Consider the following 17,443-nt stretch of genomic DNA (forward strand, 5'->3'; position numbering starts at 1 on the left):
CCAATGCCTGAGAGGGCCTCCTGCCTGCCCCCCCACTCCTGCCAAGGCGCCTCCTCTCCATCCCACAGTGGCCCAGACCTCTGACCCCGCCCCGCCCTCCTCCCCAGCCCCCTACTCCTGGCCTGGTTCCCATTTGCCTGCCGGCCCTTCTTCGCTGTCTCTACCCCAGGCCCTCTCCAGGGTCTCCCAGTGGCCACCAGCTCCAGATGCTGTGCTTTCAGAATCAATAGAGCTGGAGGCACAGAAGCTCAGATTTCAGTCCACCAGGTTAATGATTAAAACGCACCCCCCCACCCCCCTCTCAGCACCCCCTCCCCCACCTGCCAGGACTCTGCTCCCAGCCCTAGGGTTGGCCTCATTCTTCCAGGGATTCCTCCTCTCACTGGACCCCAAAGAAAGAGGGTCCCCAGGACTGTGCAAGAGAGGGCTCCCTGTAACGTGTGCCTGACAGCTCCAGGAAAACACAACCACCTTTCACTCTGGCACAGGGTTTTTTCTGAGGCCCCAGCTGGTCCAGGCCTCCCCACCGCTCTCCCCTCCTGCAAACCACTCTGAGCCAGGAGGCCCAGCCTTTCTCAGCTGAGGAAGTCCTCCCCCTTCCTCCTCCTCAAAGCAGGTCAAGCCCACCCCCCCCCCTGACACTGGGAGTTCAGGCCCTGTCTGCCCGCCACCCCCTCTCCACCCGCCACAAAAAAATGAGAAACCAAAACAGCTGAGATTCCTTCCTGAGCAAATGGCCAGCTGTCTGTTTGCTCTTTGCAAAGTGCTCCTGGCTTCTGGGAGAAGGATTCCTGGTCTCTCCTTCTAACACTTCTTACTCCAGCTCCGGGCAGGTTTTTCCCCCCTCCGGCTCCCAAGGAGGCCTGTCCCAGGGCAGGAGCCTTCGGCAGCTGAGCCACTACTCATCCTGACGCGGGGCAGGTAAGGGCAGCCTGGAAGAGGAGGGTGAGGGGGCCTCCCTCATCCCCACAGCCAGTCCTGGCAACCTGCCGATGGCCTTGTCCACCCGTCCTTTCCTTCGGCTGGCCCTCCCCTGCTCTGGGTGGGTGCCCGACCCTGGGAACTACACCCTTTCCCTCCAGTGGATTCGCTGCCGTTCTGCCCCCCACCCCGATCTGGGTTCCTCCTGCTGGCATTTACAAATGCTCAAGTCTGTCCATTAAAAACCTTCCTCAATCTCACCTCCACCTCCAGCTCCCCGCCCCTCCTTCACAACCGAAGTTCTCAGCCAAGCTGTCTTCATTTCTTCACCTCCCACTCATTCCTCAACCCGTCCCAAAGCCCGTTCTCCGCTGCCCCTCCCTCCACTATGAAACAGCCCTTACTACAGCTACCAGAGACGTCATGTCACCAAATACAAAAGGCATTTTCAAATCAGTCCTCCTCTGCCTGTGAGGACGTCTCCCTCCCAGAAACTCTTTCCTGTCCCCCTGGCCTGTAGGGTGTCCTCCCACGGCTCTGACCAGATCTCCTCTGTCTGCTTTGCAGGCTCCCTTCTCGAGGCTCAGGCTTCAGCCCTCTTCCCTGCAGGCTCTGCTCTCCCTCAGCCACCTCCCCTGTGGCCACAGCTCCGAGGATCCCCTAGGAGCCCGCCACTCCTAAGCTCAGAGCCCTAAGCCCTTTCCTCCCCGTGTAGCACCAGAAGCACAGAGCGTACTCCCTCCAAACCAGGATGTCCAAAGCCGACCTTCCACAGTCCCGCCCATCTGCCTTTTCCCAGCGTTCACTGTATCAGTGGATGGCGTCACCGTCCATCTGTTCTGTAAGTCAGCAACTGAGGGGACATCTTAACACCTTCCTCTTCTTCACATCTCTCCCCGCTGCATCAAGTCCTGTCCAACTAACCTTCTCAAAAGTCTCGTGAATGTACTCCTCTCTGGCCACTTCCCTTGCCGCCCTGGGCCACGTTCTGGACTATCACAATAGCTTCTCAACTGGCCTTGGCAGCGTCCATCCACCCTTGACCTCTCCAACCTGCCTCTGTGCTGCGGCTGGGGTGGTCTTTTCTAGGTACAAATCTGACCATGTTGCCTTCCATGTCAATCATTTTCCTTTGCGACTAAAACAAAAATTTAAAGCTTTGGCATGTCCTACGTGGCCCTTCATTGTCATGGCTGGACACTCAGCCCTGTTTGTTCTCTACGCCCCAGACCCCTGCCCACCGGCTACACCTCCCTCTTCACAGGTCCTCAGAGCAGCCACGGTCCTCCCCCTGAAGGCCATTCGCTCTGCCCAGACCACTTCCTCTCCGTCGGCGAGTGTGTCTTACTCATCTCCCACCATCCCGTGGTCTGGGCTCAGAAGGGATGACTTCGTAAGAGGGAAAGACCAGGTCAGACGCTCTTATGAAAATGCTGCTATACAACGTGTCACTCTATAGCTTCACGTTAACTCTCATCTCCCTTGTATCTAATTTTTTAAAAATTCCCCATTGTATCCCCAGTGGGTATCACGGTGCCTGGCAGAAGGGACAAAGAGCTAGTCTGTCTTGCTTGTTGGGTGGCAGAGATGCCACAGGGACTCCCCAGCTGTGGGCCTTCTGAGGTGTCGCTTTAGCTCAGATCTGTCTTCCCTTTGCCAGGGCTGTGGTTTGACATGGGAAGGGGACGCAAGACTTAGGGTCCTGGAGCCATCTTCTTCTCCATCCCTTAGGGCCAGGCTGACTTGGGAGTCTCTGCAGCTATTGTATTTAGATCCCCAGGGGATCACAACCTAGGGTCAGGGCTAGGTCACAGCCAATCACTTAACAAACAAATGTGTCACTGGGTGCCTCTGAGGGATGGTGACTTCTTGGGAAGTGCTAACAAGCCCCTTAGGGAAAGGTACACCTGCCCATTTCACTTGGCAGGCCAGGCTCCCCTGGAGGAGGAGTTTTCAGCAACAGATCTTGGGTGATGAGATGGGTGTGCTGCCAGTGAGTTCTGGGTAAACTCTTTGTTCCCCAAATCTCACCTGTCTTGGTCCCAGCTCTCACTAGCAGACAGGGACAGCTCAGGTTATTCTGGATGAAAAGAGCCTTTGGGAGTCATCTTTTGGTTAGCCTAGGGAGATTCTGAAAGATCAACTCTGAAAGATCTCTAGTTACTAAGATCCCAACCCTTCTTCGTAGCCTATCCCGGGGCTCTAGGAGGGAGCTTTTTAACTCTAATTCTTCCTATCAAAGAGGAAGTCTCTTTCCTTCTATGTGGGTCTCTGTGTTGATGGGGGAAGAGCTCTTACACACTTGTTTAGCAAGCCTTTTACCCGAGGCTGAGATGTAGAAGGCTTTCTTCCATTTTATAGAGAAGGAACTGACATCTGGAATGAGTGAGCAACTTGATCCGTTCTACACAATGATCCACACAGCTGGATAGGAATCCACGGGTTCTAGGCAACTCCACATCTGGTCTTTGATGTCCTTGACCTTCCCGTCTTTCACTTGGAGAGGAAGTATATGGTAGATTGCTACACTAACGAATCACATACCCCTGTATCCAGGCTCTTGTGTGATCTCCTGACGTTGACACTGGGTTTGAGCATGTGACAGTTCTGGCCAATGGAAATCAGCAAAGCAGGAAAGCAGAGGCTTGGGGAAGGCCTGCGCCCTGGGTTCCTCTTGGAATGCTACCCTGAGACTCATGGGGAGAAGCTCCATCTTGCCTCCTTGAGGATGAAAGCCTTCATGGAGAAAGAGGTCCAGCAGACACCCCACTCACCCACCGGCTGAATGCAGCCACGTGAGTGAGCACAGATAAGACCTGGAGAAGAGCCACAGCGAACCCCCACAATCCTGGAAACCACTGTGACTCTTGTTCCCAGCTACCAAGTTTTAGAGTAGTTTGTTACATAGCATCGGATTCACAATCCAAATTCAATCTTGAAATCCTTGTCCTTGGGGGCATCTCACCTACCAAGGTCAACTCCAATGAACATTTCTCACCACTTTTCCCCCTCCCTCACCATGCTTCTCAAAAGCATGATGATCTCAGCTCTGCATCTTTGTGTATGCTCTTTCCTATGCCTGGAATATTCTCTCTGTTTTGGCTAATTCTAGTCATCTTTCAAGTCACAGTGTAAATATCCTTTCTCCCAAAGGTCTTGCCCTGACACCCCCAGCCAAGATAAGGTGCAGGTCCTGTAGGTCCACTGTACTTTTTGTATATTGCTCATCAAGCCTTTAACCATTTCTGTAGGGTGCCTGGGTGACTCAGTGGGTTGGGCCTCTGGCCTCCGGCTCGGGTCATGATCTCAGGGTCCTGGGATCGAGTCCTGCATCGGGCTCTCTGCTCAGCGGGGAGCCTGCTTCCCTCCTCTCTCTCTGCCTGCCTCTCTGCCTACTTGTGATCTCATTTTGTGTGTCAAATAAATAAATAAAACCTTTAATCATTTATGTAATGTCTGTCCCCCATACTATGAGCCCCACAAGGGTAGGGGCTTATTTTATTATCTTACCCATCACTAACCCTTAGCAGGTGCTCCATAATGATTTTTTTCCTGCACTGACAGTAATTGCCCAATTTCCTGCAGTTCCCTGTGACCCTACAGACTTCAGCGATTCCTTCTCAGTCCCACGCTGACTGAGACTAGTTTAATCTGGGACTGTCTATGGTGACAATAACTGATGCCCACCTTAGCCACGACACTGGCTGGATTTTCCACGTGGGTTCTTAGACCAAGGGCTTCCTTGGTCTCAGAGCCTCGAGTTAGCTTCATCGGCTTGCCTAAGTGGATATCCCCAGACCTGAGTTTGCCCAAGGCTGAGAGAAGGGGGCAAGGAAGGACAAGAGGAGCCTAACGTCAGCATCTGGGAGAGGCTCGGGGTCAACAGAGCTCACAGCTCCTGCCTCCAACGACTCCAGCGATTGGATCCTGTCCAGGTTCCCTCCACCTGGACCGATTCGGCTGACCCACTGGAAATCCTTTCCCTAGACGGATCCTCTGCCTTCCACTTCTCTCTCCAGGCTGAAGCTGATGACGGATACCTGGGGGTAAGCAGGCTCCCTGGTGCCACTTACCCTACTTTGGCTTGTTTTGTTTTTAGGGAATTCTAAGGTGGCAGGGTCACCCCAAACCTTATTGGATGCACGCTTGTCCTTTTAGACAGGATGCTGCCTGTCCTCCGGTGTCAAACCCAGCTCAAATGATATTTATTAAGGCTTCCTATTCAGATGATATGATGGAGGCGAATAGACCAAAAATGTCCATGTCTGTTCTTAAAGAACAGATCTACGATGATGGTTTTTCAAACCTCTTTCTTTCTTTCTTTCTTTCTTTTTTTTTTTTTTTTTAGCAGGAGAACCCTTTTCCAACCTTATGCAGGATCCCACGTACCAAAGAGAAAAGAACAAGAGTTGTTCTTTTGTAGAGAGAGGTTTTACCTCCTCGGTCTCTGTCCCCTCCCTGCGGTGGCTCTTCATGCAGCTCCCCAGTGCCCACAGGCTCCACAGAACCCACCTGGGCACCCCCAGTCCGTGAGGTCTCACAGCAGCTACTGGCTCCCTGCTTTTTCACCGTAAGACAGCAAGTGTCTCCTACTGTCTAACCGTGTCCTTGTGCACAGGTTGCAGTGGCTTGAATCTTCTCTTGGTCTGTCCTCAGTTGAAAAGATAGCTGATCTCTGGCAGAAGCCCAGTCTCTTCCAGGGCACCTGGGTCATGTTTGAGCCATTGGGAGATGCCATCGCTCATGCCTCGCGCCATCTGGCAAGGAAAGTCTACAGGCACTGGAAAAGAGTTGGTGGCGTTCACCAGCTCTAAGAGGCCAGTATAGCCCAGACACAAGGTCTGGGTGGGGGGGCATGGTGGGCAGTAGAGAGAGTAGCCACAGGTTGCTAGCAGTCCAGGAGACCTGCTGACAGTGGACAGGCTGGCACGGCAGAGGCACAGAGCTCAGCCAGCTTGCTCTGTGGCTTTGTCACAATCTTGAGAAAAAAAGCCCAGGGAGTCCTGGTTCCCCCAGTCAGCCCCTAAGACTACTGATTCCCCATTCTCCTCAGAGGGAGTACTGCCTCCCTCTCAGGAACCACTGGCTACAGCAGCTGCGTGCGTGGTGTCAGCAAATGCTTCCCAGCCCTCTGGGCCCATCCTGCCTGGGGCAGCTCACGGACTGGGAAAAGGGTCTGGCTCCTGCCCAGACCTCTCCACTGCCCAGGCCCCAAAGACAGATACTCTCAGAAGAGAAGTTAGTGGTCAGACATGGCAGTTTCCTTAAGAGAGGTTTCTCTCCCCAGATTTTCAACCAGAATTTTCTGCTTAGATCTTTATTGGAGATACCCAAGAAGGGTTCCTGACCTTCTACCTTAGTGGGAGGTCCCAGTCTTTCCCATACCCCCCACTCGCAGCTGAACTCTTCCTCTCCTGACTTGGGGAGGCAGAGGAGAAGTGGGTGAAATGACAGTGGGAGGGTCCTAGCAAAGCCCTCTGTGCTACCTGAGGGGAGCTGCGGTCTCAGGGACGAGGTGGGCAACTTAGAAGTGGGATCTTGTCTAATCTTGCTTTGTCTAATTTGGATAGTGGCTCTTTGAGGTCAATGGTTTTCAACCTTTTTGGTATAGGAAGGAAGGAAGAATGGAAGGAAGGAAGGATCTGGAATTCCACTATATGAAAACAATAAAAGTTGACTTGCAAGCAGGGAGAAGGGGGAGGGCTTGGTGATGGGAGGTGTGAAAGGTCCAAAGTCTTGCCTCATACCTACTTCCTAATCTCCTTCATCCTTGAGGTTCTTCTATAGAATCCCACAAATCACATTTGAAAACCATTTGAGGGAGAGGGGGTGGAAAACCATTGGCTCTTCTCAGTTTCCAATACCCTGAACCCTCATTTTTCTACTTCTCTGATCATTTTCTCTGGCACCGTTGAGTCCCAGTCTACATTCAAAATTCCTTCCCTAATCATTGCCTCCCCACTTTCCTCCACTCTCTCAAACAATAAGCCTGTTTGTGAACTTGGCTTCCAAACCATCTCTGCAGGTGACTCCAGAGTCTGCCTGTCCAGTCCTAACTTCTCTTGTGGTTTCCAGATCCCCATGCTTAGCTAGCTGCTGGATCCATCGACAAGAAAGGCCCACTGGCATCTCAAAGGCAACCAACATGTCCCAGACTGGAGAACACAAGAAAGAACCCAGTATTTAGACTTGGAATCCAAAGACCCAGATTTGAACCCCGGCTCTGTTTTCCCTAGTTGAGTGTCCGTGGGCAAACCCCTTAGTCTCTCTGAGCCTCAGTTCCCTTATCTCCCCAACCCCCGCCAAAGGACACACTAGTACTTAACCCTTGCAATTAAAGCAGAATCATAGGCATGGGATTTTGATAACCTATATTATACTTTAAAAGTTCGCTCCTTTTGTTGTGCTCCAACAACCTCTTCTCTTCCCTCTCCCTCCCCAGGAGCACAGAACTCCTGGATGAACGGCCACGTGAAGGCTGGATCTCTGAGGACCCCCATCCTTTCTGTCCTCCCTGCCATCAGCATCTTTCAGGCCCTCGGGCCCTGAGTCAGGTCTTAGTCTGGGGCTCTAGACTATCCAGCTACGTTCCACCCAGAGTTGTTTTCCTCGAACCAGAATGATACTGGACCATTGCCCTTCTCATATACTCAAAGAACTCTCGCCTGCCTGCAGAATACAGCCCAACCTCCACTCCACCTCCCGGCACCACTGCCGCAACTCCCAGCTTCTCAGCCAGGCTCGTGCATCCTCTCTTCACGAAGCCTTTCTACCCCCTACTCTCCACAGAGCTAAGCTTTCTCATCTTTCTAGGCCATACTCAGATGCTGCCTTTTCAAGCAAGCCTCTCCTAACACCCTGTCAGTAGTAACTGCTTCTTTCTTTGCACTTCTAAGACTCACTGTTCTTCTTTTTGTACCAAATGCTTTTGGTCTTATATGATATTTAGCTGTTCATATGTCTGTGTCTCACACCAAACCCCGGGCTCTCCAAGGGCGAGGGCAATGACATTATTTTTCTCTTCTGCACACAGTAGGTGCTCGACAAGCATCTGCTACACTGCATTGACTGCCACCAGATTTCAGTCCTAACAACCATCATTATCCTGGGTTTGGAGACCGAGGTTCATCCCATTAGAATGAGATGATATCCTTTCATTTAAGTGAAAAGGATGAAAGTGCTTCTTTCTCTCAGAGCGCCAGTCCTGCACTTAGAATTGCCCACCATGAGTTCTATTTAGATGTCTTACATTTTATTTATTCACTCGCTCAGTGCTTTTTAGGCGCGTGTTCTGAATCTGCCGCTATCATGGATATGAAAGACAAATAAGACACTGCAAAAAAAAAAAAAATCTTTTTAAAAGAACTTGTTCTCGAGAGCTTGATGTTCTGGGAGGGAAACAAATAAAAAACCAGTTATAGTATTCTATAATACTGCTTAAGTCTCGTAAGGGACACGGGAGCAGGTGTCATGGGAAAATGAAAAGGAATGCTCTTCTCCCTCTCCTGTCCCCCAGACACCTGGGCAGGTGGCTAGGAGAGTGTCTGAGATCCAGACGACAAAGGGTCTCAGCGTACAGGCCGGTCTCCTGGCCAACTGTTTAAACTTTCACTCCCCATTTCTTTTGTAAGAAGGGATGAGACCATTTGTATATATTGCAGGAATTACTGTCAAGAAGAAAATGACGTAGAACATATTAGAAAACTTTACATAAACTGCCACCACAAATACAAGGTATGTATTTGTATCCGGCAACCCCTCCTGGCAGCTCTCCGGGTCCCTCGGATGGTCTTGCTATCTTCCAGTTCAGCGCAGATCAGGATCGTGAAAATCATCTCATACCTTCCTCCTCACCTGTCACACCAGTGTCCCCAAATCCTGTGTCTGGCTGCCCTGGGACGTTCCCTCACTCTGGTCTTCCCTTCCCTTTCCGTCTTATTACGGCCACGTGCCGTCCTCGTGGTGCTTCACACCTGGACTGCTGTGACAGAGCGCGTCACCCCCGTACCTCTCAGTCCCATTCCTCCTCAAAGTCAGATGTCTCTTCCTCAAAGATTGCTTTCTCTATGTCAGCCCCAGTACAAAGAAACTCAAGCTTCCCCTGATATCTGCTAACCCCAACCCAAACCGTAGAGCTTCATATTAAAGGCTTCTGGCGATTTGGTTCTATCCTCTTTACCCAGACCTGCAGCATTAACAGGATTGGGTTTCTTGCTGTCCCCTGAGCAAATGCACAAGACTCATTCTCTCATTCGCTGTGGCTTCCGGTCCCAGGGACCCAGGCTAACGGTGGGGAAGCAGTGGACATTCGAGTTAAATGCAATGACAGTTTGATGGGATGGATGGATGCCACTTCCCCGCTGGGAACAGCCTCCCCTCTCCTCGCCATCCTTCAGGACCCTGCTCACAGCACACCTCCCACGGGGGGGGGGGGGTCTTCCCTGATTTTACCTTCTGAACACCTATAGCACTCACTCTTTGTACGACGCCAGATCAGTGCTTCTCAAACTTGAGCGATAACCACCCCCCGCAATTCTAACTCAGTAGGTCTGGGATGGGGCCAGAGAGGTTTGTAATAGATTTGATGGTGAGGGTCTGGGAGCCCGCCTTTGGGTGCTGCTCTGGATTACCTTGTCCTGGCTTCCATGCTCTACACTCCTTATGGACAGAAAACTTATCTCCTGTTTCTTGGTGGGTCAGTTCTTAACCCCTGAACCTAAACACCTGGCGTATAGAAAGTGCTCTGCCCACCAGGTTCTCATCTGGTGCTCACAAGAGCCCCACCAGCTGAGCAGAAATGGCCTCCTTCTCGAGAGTGCTGGGGAGAGAGTCAAAGTCACCACAGGGTACAGACAGGCTGGCGCTGGCTTGGGTTCCCAGCCAAAGGGTGAGCCAGAGTCATTCCAACTGTGGGCTCCCTAGCAATGGTTCCTTGGGCCAGTTTTGAACCATAGGGCCACTTTCCCTTTCTAGGAAGGAAGGGGGAAGGAACTGACATTTGTTGGACAATTACTCCTGGCCAATTTCTGGCCCATGCCGGGGAATATACATATGCTCTCAGGGGTCCAGTGAAGTCTAGTACCTGTCCCCTGAGTTCCATATGTGTGACACATGGTGGCCCAGAGCATCCAAGTTCTTAGGCTTCATTGCATAGCCCAGAAGAGACACATGGCTGGAGAAGTTAGCGGAAAGTGACTTCATATGTACTAGAGGTCAGCCGTGTGTCTGGGTGCATTGTTCAAGGTGATTTCCCCTACACAGTCCCACTTAATCCCTCACGAGAGCCTTGCAAAGGAGATCTCATTTCACCCACTTTGGAGACTGGGCCCTAAGCTCAGAGAGGTTGCAGAATTTGCCCTAGGCCACAAGACTGAGAAAAGGAAAAGCTGTGGGTTGGTGCTGGAATTCCTGGTCTGTCAGGTGGCTCCACAGCCCCTTTGTGTGTCCCCTTTGTGTGTCCATGTCCCAGGGTATAAGTCCTTGCATCACTTATCGGTCGCAGACACTGGCGGGCAGAGGTTGCAGGTCTCCAAGTCCCCCTGTTATCTGATCATACCTAGTCTCCTGTTGGTCCCGGCTGCTAGGGGCCTATGGTCACCCTGACTTGAGACTTTCTGGGGAAGTTATGGTACACAGGAAAGAGAAGGAAAAGTAGGGGAGACCAGAGCCTTGCATCAGCGGGGAGGTGGGAGGCAGGCCTGAGCCTTGGGGACTGGGAAGATTTGCTTCTGTCAGGTAATTGGGGGATGGAGGTTTGTGTTTCTCCCAGATCCAGGGTAAGAGCTGTCTGAGAAGTTCACAGAAGTGTGGCTCTTCCCTCTCTGCACGTAAACACACTCCCACCTTCACGGACCCTCCCAAGGGCAGGCCTCCAGGACACAGATCCCACAGATCTGGGGGGAGGGGGTTGGCTCAGCAAAGTGCAGACTCAGATTCAAGGTGACACACACCAGCACATACAGAACCGTCCCGCCACCCGCGCCCAGGCCCACCACCCACGGAGAAGGCAGATGTGCCCCGGGGGCAGCCCCAGCACCCCACCCACGCAGGCACAGAGGGTGCAACCTCCACCTGCCACCTTGCAGGTACCGCGGAGGGCTGGAAGGATGGGGACAGCTGGCGGTGTTTTCTCCATCCACGCTGCCACGCTCCCTTCCCCCCGGCGCCTATCGCCTCATAGAGGGAGTCGCATTCTTAGAAGGGGGCTCTGGCTCCTGGACTGTGGTTAGTCCTTTCCCCAGGCTCAATTCAGTCCCCTCCGGCCTGTACTCCGCAGCACGGGGGAGGGGGAGGGGCTGGAGTGCCGAAGGCACTGGGGGAGGGGGAGGAGTTGGGAGGGGCTGGGGAAGCAGGAGTCTGCCCAGGGCTTCTGGGCTGGAGTGGAGGTCAGAGGAGCTGGGAAACCTCACTTTGCTGTCCCCGCGCCAGCCCAGACAGTGGGAGCAAGGGGCTGCTCCAACTCGTGCCAGGATTCCTGGGTCCTCAGGGTGCTGGGAATGATGGTCAGAAGCCCAGGTTACCGGAACACCGGAGGAGGGCTGAGGGTTGGGTGGACCAAGATCCCCAGTGCCAGGGTTGGGAGACTCAGGCTTGGCAGGGCTGACACCTGTTCACAGAGCCCCTATTGCTTGGACCCTTCCCCAGGCCAGGCTCTCCCATGGAGTGTTTCTCTGGCCCCAAATCCTTACTGAGGGGTAGGTGTGTGAGGCTGGGGAGAGGGGAGGGCAGTCAGATGAGGGAGGCAGGGAAGTCTGTGAGGGGACAAGAGGTGGGAAAGGGGAACTTTGGGGGTGACTGCTACCAAGCAGATCCCAGAGGAAACATCTGGGAGATGGTCCCTCCAGTCTACACCGTCCTGCCCATTTTAGCGGGGGCCAGCATGCTGCACCCCTCCCACCCCCATGCAGAAAGGACGGTAGGGCTGGCCTGGAGACCTTACCGTCTGCGGGGGGCTGCCCACGGTCATCTCCACGTAGTAGCCCTGACCGGACTTGCCCCTCAGGTTGTCCACCATCTCCACAAAGCTGCCCCTCCGGCTGGGCTCCTCCGGCTCCTCCGCGGTCTCCCGGGGCAGCCGCAGCCCCAGAGGGGGCGCCCCCAGCCCGCTTCGCAGGGGCAGCCGGATGCCGGGCTGGGAGCAGCGGGCGGGCAGCACTCCCCAGCCCATCCACAGCAGGAGCCAGGGCAGCGCTTGGGCCATGGTGGGCCTGGCCTCTGGGGCTCTCTGGGCGCACTCCGGGACCACGTCCGGCCCTGTTGCTGCCCTCAACTCCGGGAGCCGGTGGTGGCCGCTCAGGACAGTGGGCTGTGAGGCATCAGGGCTCCGGAGCCTGCAGGCCCCTCGCCGGCCCCCGGGTGCAGGCTGTGGGGATCAGACAGGAGAGATCCGCAGAGAGAGAGGGGAGGAGACGGATCCGAAGCCGGCTACATCTGGCCAGTGGCGCCCAGCCTCAGCAGAGGTCTGGGAGAGGACGGCTCGGGCCCCCCGGGCGGCTGGGAGGGGCGGGCATGGCCGGTCGGCGGCCGCGGGCTTCTCGGTCCTCTGGCTGGCCGGGCGGCGGGGCAAGGCGCAGAGGCTCCCGGCGGCCGCAGCTGCGTGTGCTGGTCAGGCCACCGTAATCCAGCTCCCAGCTCCTAGGCAGGCTGGGGAGGCGGAAAGACTTGTGGCGGTGGCTGTCAAAGCCAAAGGGTTTTCGCTCTTCCCTGGGATCGCTGGGAAGTGTAGTCTTCCCATGGCCGGCAGCCCAGCTTCCGGGGTTGGCGAGGGGTCTGGGATGCCCTCTGCCGAGGCGGAGTCCATCCTGCAGGACCCTGGCCGGGCGGGGGGGACCGTAGGAGAGAGTGGCCGCCGACCTCCCATTCGGTCAGTTCCTTCATTCTGCAAGTATTGAGCACCCACTGGATGCCTGGCATTCTTCCAGGCACTGGGGCTACTTGGAGAGAGAAAACCCATGTGCCCCATACCAGACAATGTGGCATGGATGAGTAAGGATTTGGGGAGACATCTGGGGATCTGGATGGACTGGGTGGGAGGAGGAGCATTTACTTTGAGCTGTAAAGAATGGGTGGGATTTCCACCAGCAGAGATTGGGGGAGCAAGAGTAAGAGGGGTAGAAGGGTATTCTGTTCGAGGCAGCCAAGTGCATAAGCCAGGTGCAAAGGGGAAAGCGCAGGGACAGTTTGTCTCCACAGGAATCTGCAGTCTGTGGGTCTTTTGTCACCTGAATCTCTGTGTGCCTTTGATACTCTACCTGCCCTCACCTCCACCTTGAATGCTGTGAGTCCCCAAGAGCCCCCTCATTTCTGGGCTGCCCTTCAGACTCAGGGTAAGTGGCTGCTGTCAGCTTCAGTCTTACCACTCGGAGAAGTATCTGTACTTTATTTTTATTTTTTAAAAAGATTTTATTTATTTATTTGATGGACAGAGATCACAAGCAGGCAGAGAGAGAGGAAGGGAAGTAGGCTCCCCGCTGAGCAGAGAGCCCATGCAGGGCTTGAGCCCAGGAACTGTAGGAAGAGGCTTTAACCCCCTGAGCCACGAAGATGCCCCTAGTATTTGTACTTTAAATGGTAAGATCTTAAAACAAAAAGCTTGAGAGCTCTAACAGCTTAAAGGAGAAAAGCCGTATGATTATATCAACATATTATTTAACCAATGTTGAAAGCTGTTGTCAGAATTCAGCAGTTCTGATAAAAACTAAGAGGGAACTTCTTAAACAACCTAACAGGAAATCACAGAAAACACAATAGTCGACAGACTGAACTTACTCCCATTAGAATTAGGCTTAACCAAGGGAAGGTCATTATCATTACTCTTCTCCCACGTAGCTCATACATTTTTAACTTTATTTATTTATTTATTAGTAGGCTCCACACCCAGCACAGGGCTTGAACTGATGACCCTGAGATCAAGAGTACCATACTTGGCTGCAGGAGCCAGCGAGGCACCCCTCCCACGGAGTGTAGATCAGCCTAGCTAGCTGAGTAGGATGAGAGCATGTACTTGTGCTATAAATACTAAAGAGCAAACAGTGGAGTGGTGGTTGCCAGATGTGCCTGACCGTCTGCTCTGAGCCGCAGCTGAGGAGAGTGTTGGAGCCACCGGAGACCGCCTGCACCCCAGATGGACCACAGAACAGCATGTGCCAGAGGTGGGCATCCAACGTAGAAGGACAGCCCTGCTGAGCCACCAAGAGTGTCAGCCGTACCCAAGGGGATGTCAGCACCAGCAGGTACCTGGGGCGGATTTCCAAGAGGAACTGAGTAAGGCATCCTTAGCTGAGGCACCAAAAGGTGGTGAAAGCAGGATCCGAATATCCAGGTAGCTGATTTCCCAGTGAGAAACCAGGTTCCATCTACCCTCTGAAGCTTCTGCCCCACATTTGCACTGTTTGTAAGAGAACCTGTGTGACACCTTCATCTGGAGCCTTCCTGCAGGTCCTAAGGATACTGAAACCTTGCTGCAGACCTTGGATTTGGTGGAGCAGCAACCGTGACTGTGGGAAAGAACAGTGAGATGCTGCAGCACATTGACTATAGAATAAGAGGTATCCTGCAAGATGGCCAAGTCTTCATTGGCAAGATTTTATGTTTTAAGTACTCTCTACAGCAAACATGGGGCTCAAACTTACAACCCTGAGATCCGGAGACACAAGTCTACCGACTGAGCCAATGGCACATTCATCGATACCTTTAAGGCTTTTGCCAAGCCTGTGAGCTTGATCCTCTGTGATTGTGATGAATTCAGGAAGATCAGCCCAAGAATCTGAAGCAGCCAGACCATGAAGAAAGGTGGGTTTGGGGTCAAGGTGGGGGCTACAGGGGGAGAACTTGGTTTCCATGACTGTGGGAGGACTGCCCCCCAAAGATGCTGGTATTGCTTGGGTACCACTTGTTGGAGCTGCAGGAGGCCCTGGGGTTGGCAGGGCAGCTGGCAGAGGCATGCTGGCTAGTGTTGCAATTCCCCAGGCTTCTGTTGGATTAGCAGGCCCTGTCTGAGGGGTTGGGGGGGCCTCAGGGAAGAGGTTCTAGAGCAGCTGTGCCGTTGTTGCTCCTACCAGCAGTGCTGTAGTCCCATCTCAATGTCCATCTAGATGGGGGACCCCACCCACTTCTGAGGGCCGAAGAACACTCCCCCAGGCATGTGGCCCCTCCACTTGGCATATGACCACCCACAGGCCCACCACTTGGGTTCCCAGGAATGAGACCCTCTCCACCAGGAATTAGGGGTCCACTCCCCCCAGGAGTGCATCCACCAAGACCCTATGATACTGTCGGTCCTTCTAAGTCATGTTTTCCCCTGCAGTATCTCTTGCGAATCTGTGTAGGGTGTTTGTATTATTAGCTAATAAATGCACAGAGCAATTAAAACATATATCAGAAAGCAAAGGAATGCTCACTTGCAGATATGAGTAGAAAATCCTAACCAACAAGGTGATTTGAAACACGTTTAAAAATGAAAATCAGTTAAAAAAAATCAATAGATCAATGTATGCGTGGAAATTCTGTATATGATAAAGATGACCTTGCTACTACTCAGCCAACAAAAAAAAATGAAATCTTGCTATTTGCAACGATGTGGATGGAACTAGAGGGTATTATGCTAAGCAAAATAAGTCAAAGGGAAAGACCATTATCATATGATCTCACTTATGTGGTATTTAAGAAATAAAACAGAGGATCATTGGGGAAGAGAGGAAAAATAAAACAAGACAAAATCAGAGACTCTTCTTTTTTTTTTAAGATTTTTTTTTTTAAAGATTTTATTTATTTATTTGACAGACAGCTCACAAGTAGGCAAAGAGGCAGGGATCACAAGTAGGCAGAGAGAGAGGGGGAAGCAGGCTCCTGGCCAAGCAGAGAGCCCGATGAGAGGCTCGATCCCAGGACCCTGGGATCATGACCTGAGCCGAAGGCAGAGGCTTTAACCCACTGAGCCACCCAGGCACCCCTTAAGATTTTTTTTTTTTTTTTTATTAGAGAGAGTACAAGCAGGGGGGTGGCAGGTAGAGGGAGAAAGTGAAACAGGCTCCCCACGAGCAGGAAGTCTGACGCTGGGCTCCATCCCAGGAGACTGGGATCGTGACCTGAGGCAAAGGCAGGTGTTTAATTCACCGAGGTACCCCTAAGAGACTCTTAATATAGGAAACAAACAGGGTTGCTGGATGGGAGAGGGGTGGGGGGCTGGGGGTAACTGGGTGATGGACATTAAGGAGGGCATGTGGTAAAGGGCACTGGGTATTATATAAAAAAATAAAATAAAACAGAAAAACAAAATAAAAAATGAAAAGTACTTAGATCATACCAAAAAAAGATGACATTCATATCAAAAGGAAATCGATACATCTTTTTTTTTTTTAAAAGATTTTATTTATTTATTTGACAGACGGAGATCACAAGTAGGCAGAGAGGCAGGCAGAGAGAGAGAGAGGAAGCAGGCTCCCTGCTGAGCAGAGACCCTGATGTGGGGCTCGATCCCAGGACTCTGAGATCATGACCTGAGCCGAAGGCAGTGGCTTAACCCACTGAGCCACCCATGCGCCCTGATATATCTTTCAGTAACTGTTTTTGGGACAATTGGCTATCCATTTGGAAGGAAAGAAAACGAACTCTCTATCTCATGTAAAAATCACCTTCAGGTAGATCAAAGGGTTGATCACGAAGATCACGAGGGGGAACGTGAAAAATAAAACTACAGAAAAAATAGAGAAACATTTAATAATCTTATGTTGAAGAAGAGCTCTCTAACAAAACTCAAGAGTTTTGTTTTGTTGTTGTTGTTGTTTTTAAAGGACAGGTTTGACTACTTGAATTTTTAAAACTTCTGTAGAATCACTTCTAGTATTCCAAGTGTCTGTCACTTAGAACACAGGAGACTCCAGCCTCGTTCCTTATCCTTTGTAGGTCTCAATTTTTAAAATGGGGATAACAGGAGTACCTACCTTGTAATAGAAGATTTAAATGAGGTAGCCCATATAAAGCACTTAGAATGGTGTCTGGCATTTTGTAAATGCTCAGTAAAATTTAGCTATTGGCTTTACTATCACTATGACATTTACCAAATGAAAAATGACATTTACAAAGTTAAAGATAAGTCACAGACTAGGAGATATTTGTTACATAATAAACAGCCAAAGGGTTAATGTCTATACAAAGACCATCTACAAGTCGATAAAATCCCCAACCAACCTGGTAAAAAGATGAATAAGAATGTGAATTGATAATTAATAGAAGTTCAAATGGCTAATAAACACGTGGGGGAAAAGTTCAGCTTCATTAACAGTGAAAGAATGCAGTCACAATAATATTTAGATACCATCACCATTTACTTATTTATTTATTGCCTTTCACTTTGGCCATTTTTGGTGTTGGTGAAAGGCTTGGTTGGACTAAAATTATTCCGTTTTTAGAGAAAAATTTGGCAATGTCTATTAAAAATGTAAACTCTTTGGGGCACCTGGGTGGCTCAGTGGCTTAAAGCCTCTGCCTTCGGCTCAGGTCATGATCTTAGGGTCCTGGGATC

The 17,443-nt window shown here is 51.7% G+C and overlaps 1 protein-coding gene and 1 long non-coding RNA gene across 6 annotated transcripts in view; one reads left to right on the forward strand and one right to left on the reverse strand.

Annotated features, from left to right (window-relative positions):
• Positions 1-12,678, reverse strand: part of BACE1 (beta-secretase 1) — a 23,943-nt gene extending 11,265 nt beyond the window's left edge. Inside the window, exon 1 of one of the 2 annotated variants that reach the window (XM_082683474.1) lies at positions 11,861-12,678. In XM_082683474.1, the coding sequence (XP_082539600.1) occupies positions 11,861-12,121 (261 nt within the window). In that variant the 5' untranslated portion in view covers positions 12,122-12,678. The remainder of the gene's footprint in view (positions 1-11,860) is intronic. The other variant, XM_082683475.1, reaches the window with a different exon arrangement.
• LOC309840907 overlaps positions 1-16,262 on the forward strand; it is an 18,916-nt gene extending 2,654 nt beyond the window's left edge. Inside the window, exons 1-4 of one of the 4 annotated variants that reach the window (XR_014298853.1) lie at positions 1,184-2,332; positions 3,478-11,006; positions 13,114-13,247; positions 13,786-16,262. This is a non-coding gene — a long non-coding RNA (uncharacterized lncRNA). Of the gene's footprint in view, positions 1-1,183; positions 11,007-13,113; positions 13,248-13,785 lie in introns of those variants that run through there. The other 3 variants (XR_014298854.1, XR_014298851.1, XR_014298852.1) reach the window with 3 other exon arrangements.
• Positions 16,263-17,443: the final 1,181 nt, after the last annotated feature.

This window comes from Mustela nivalis, assembly GCF_964662115.1.
Source record: "Mustela nivalis genome assembly, chromosome: 9".
NCBI classification, from domain to species: Eukaryota; Metazoa; Chordata; class Mammalia; order Carnivora; family Mustelidae; genus Mustela; species Mustela nivalis.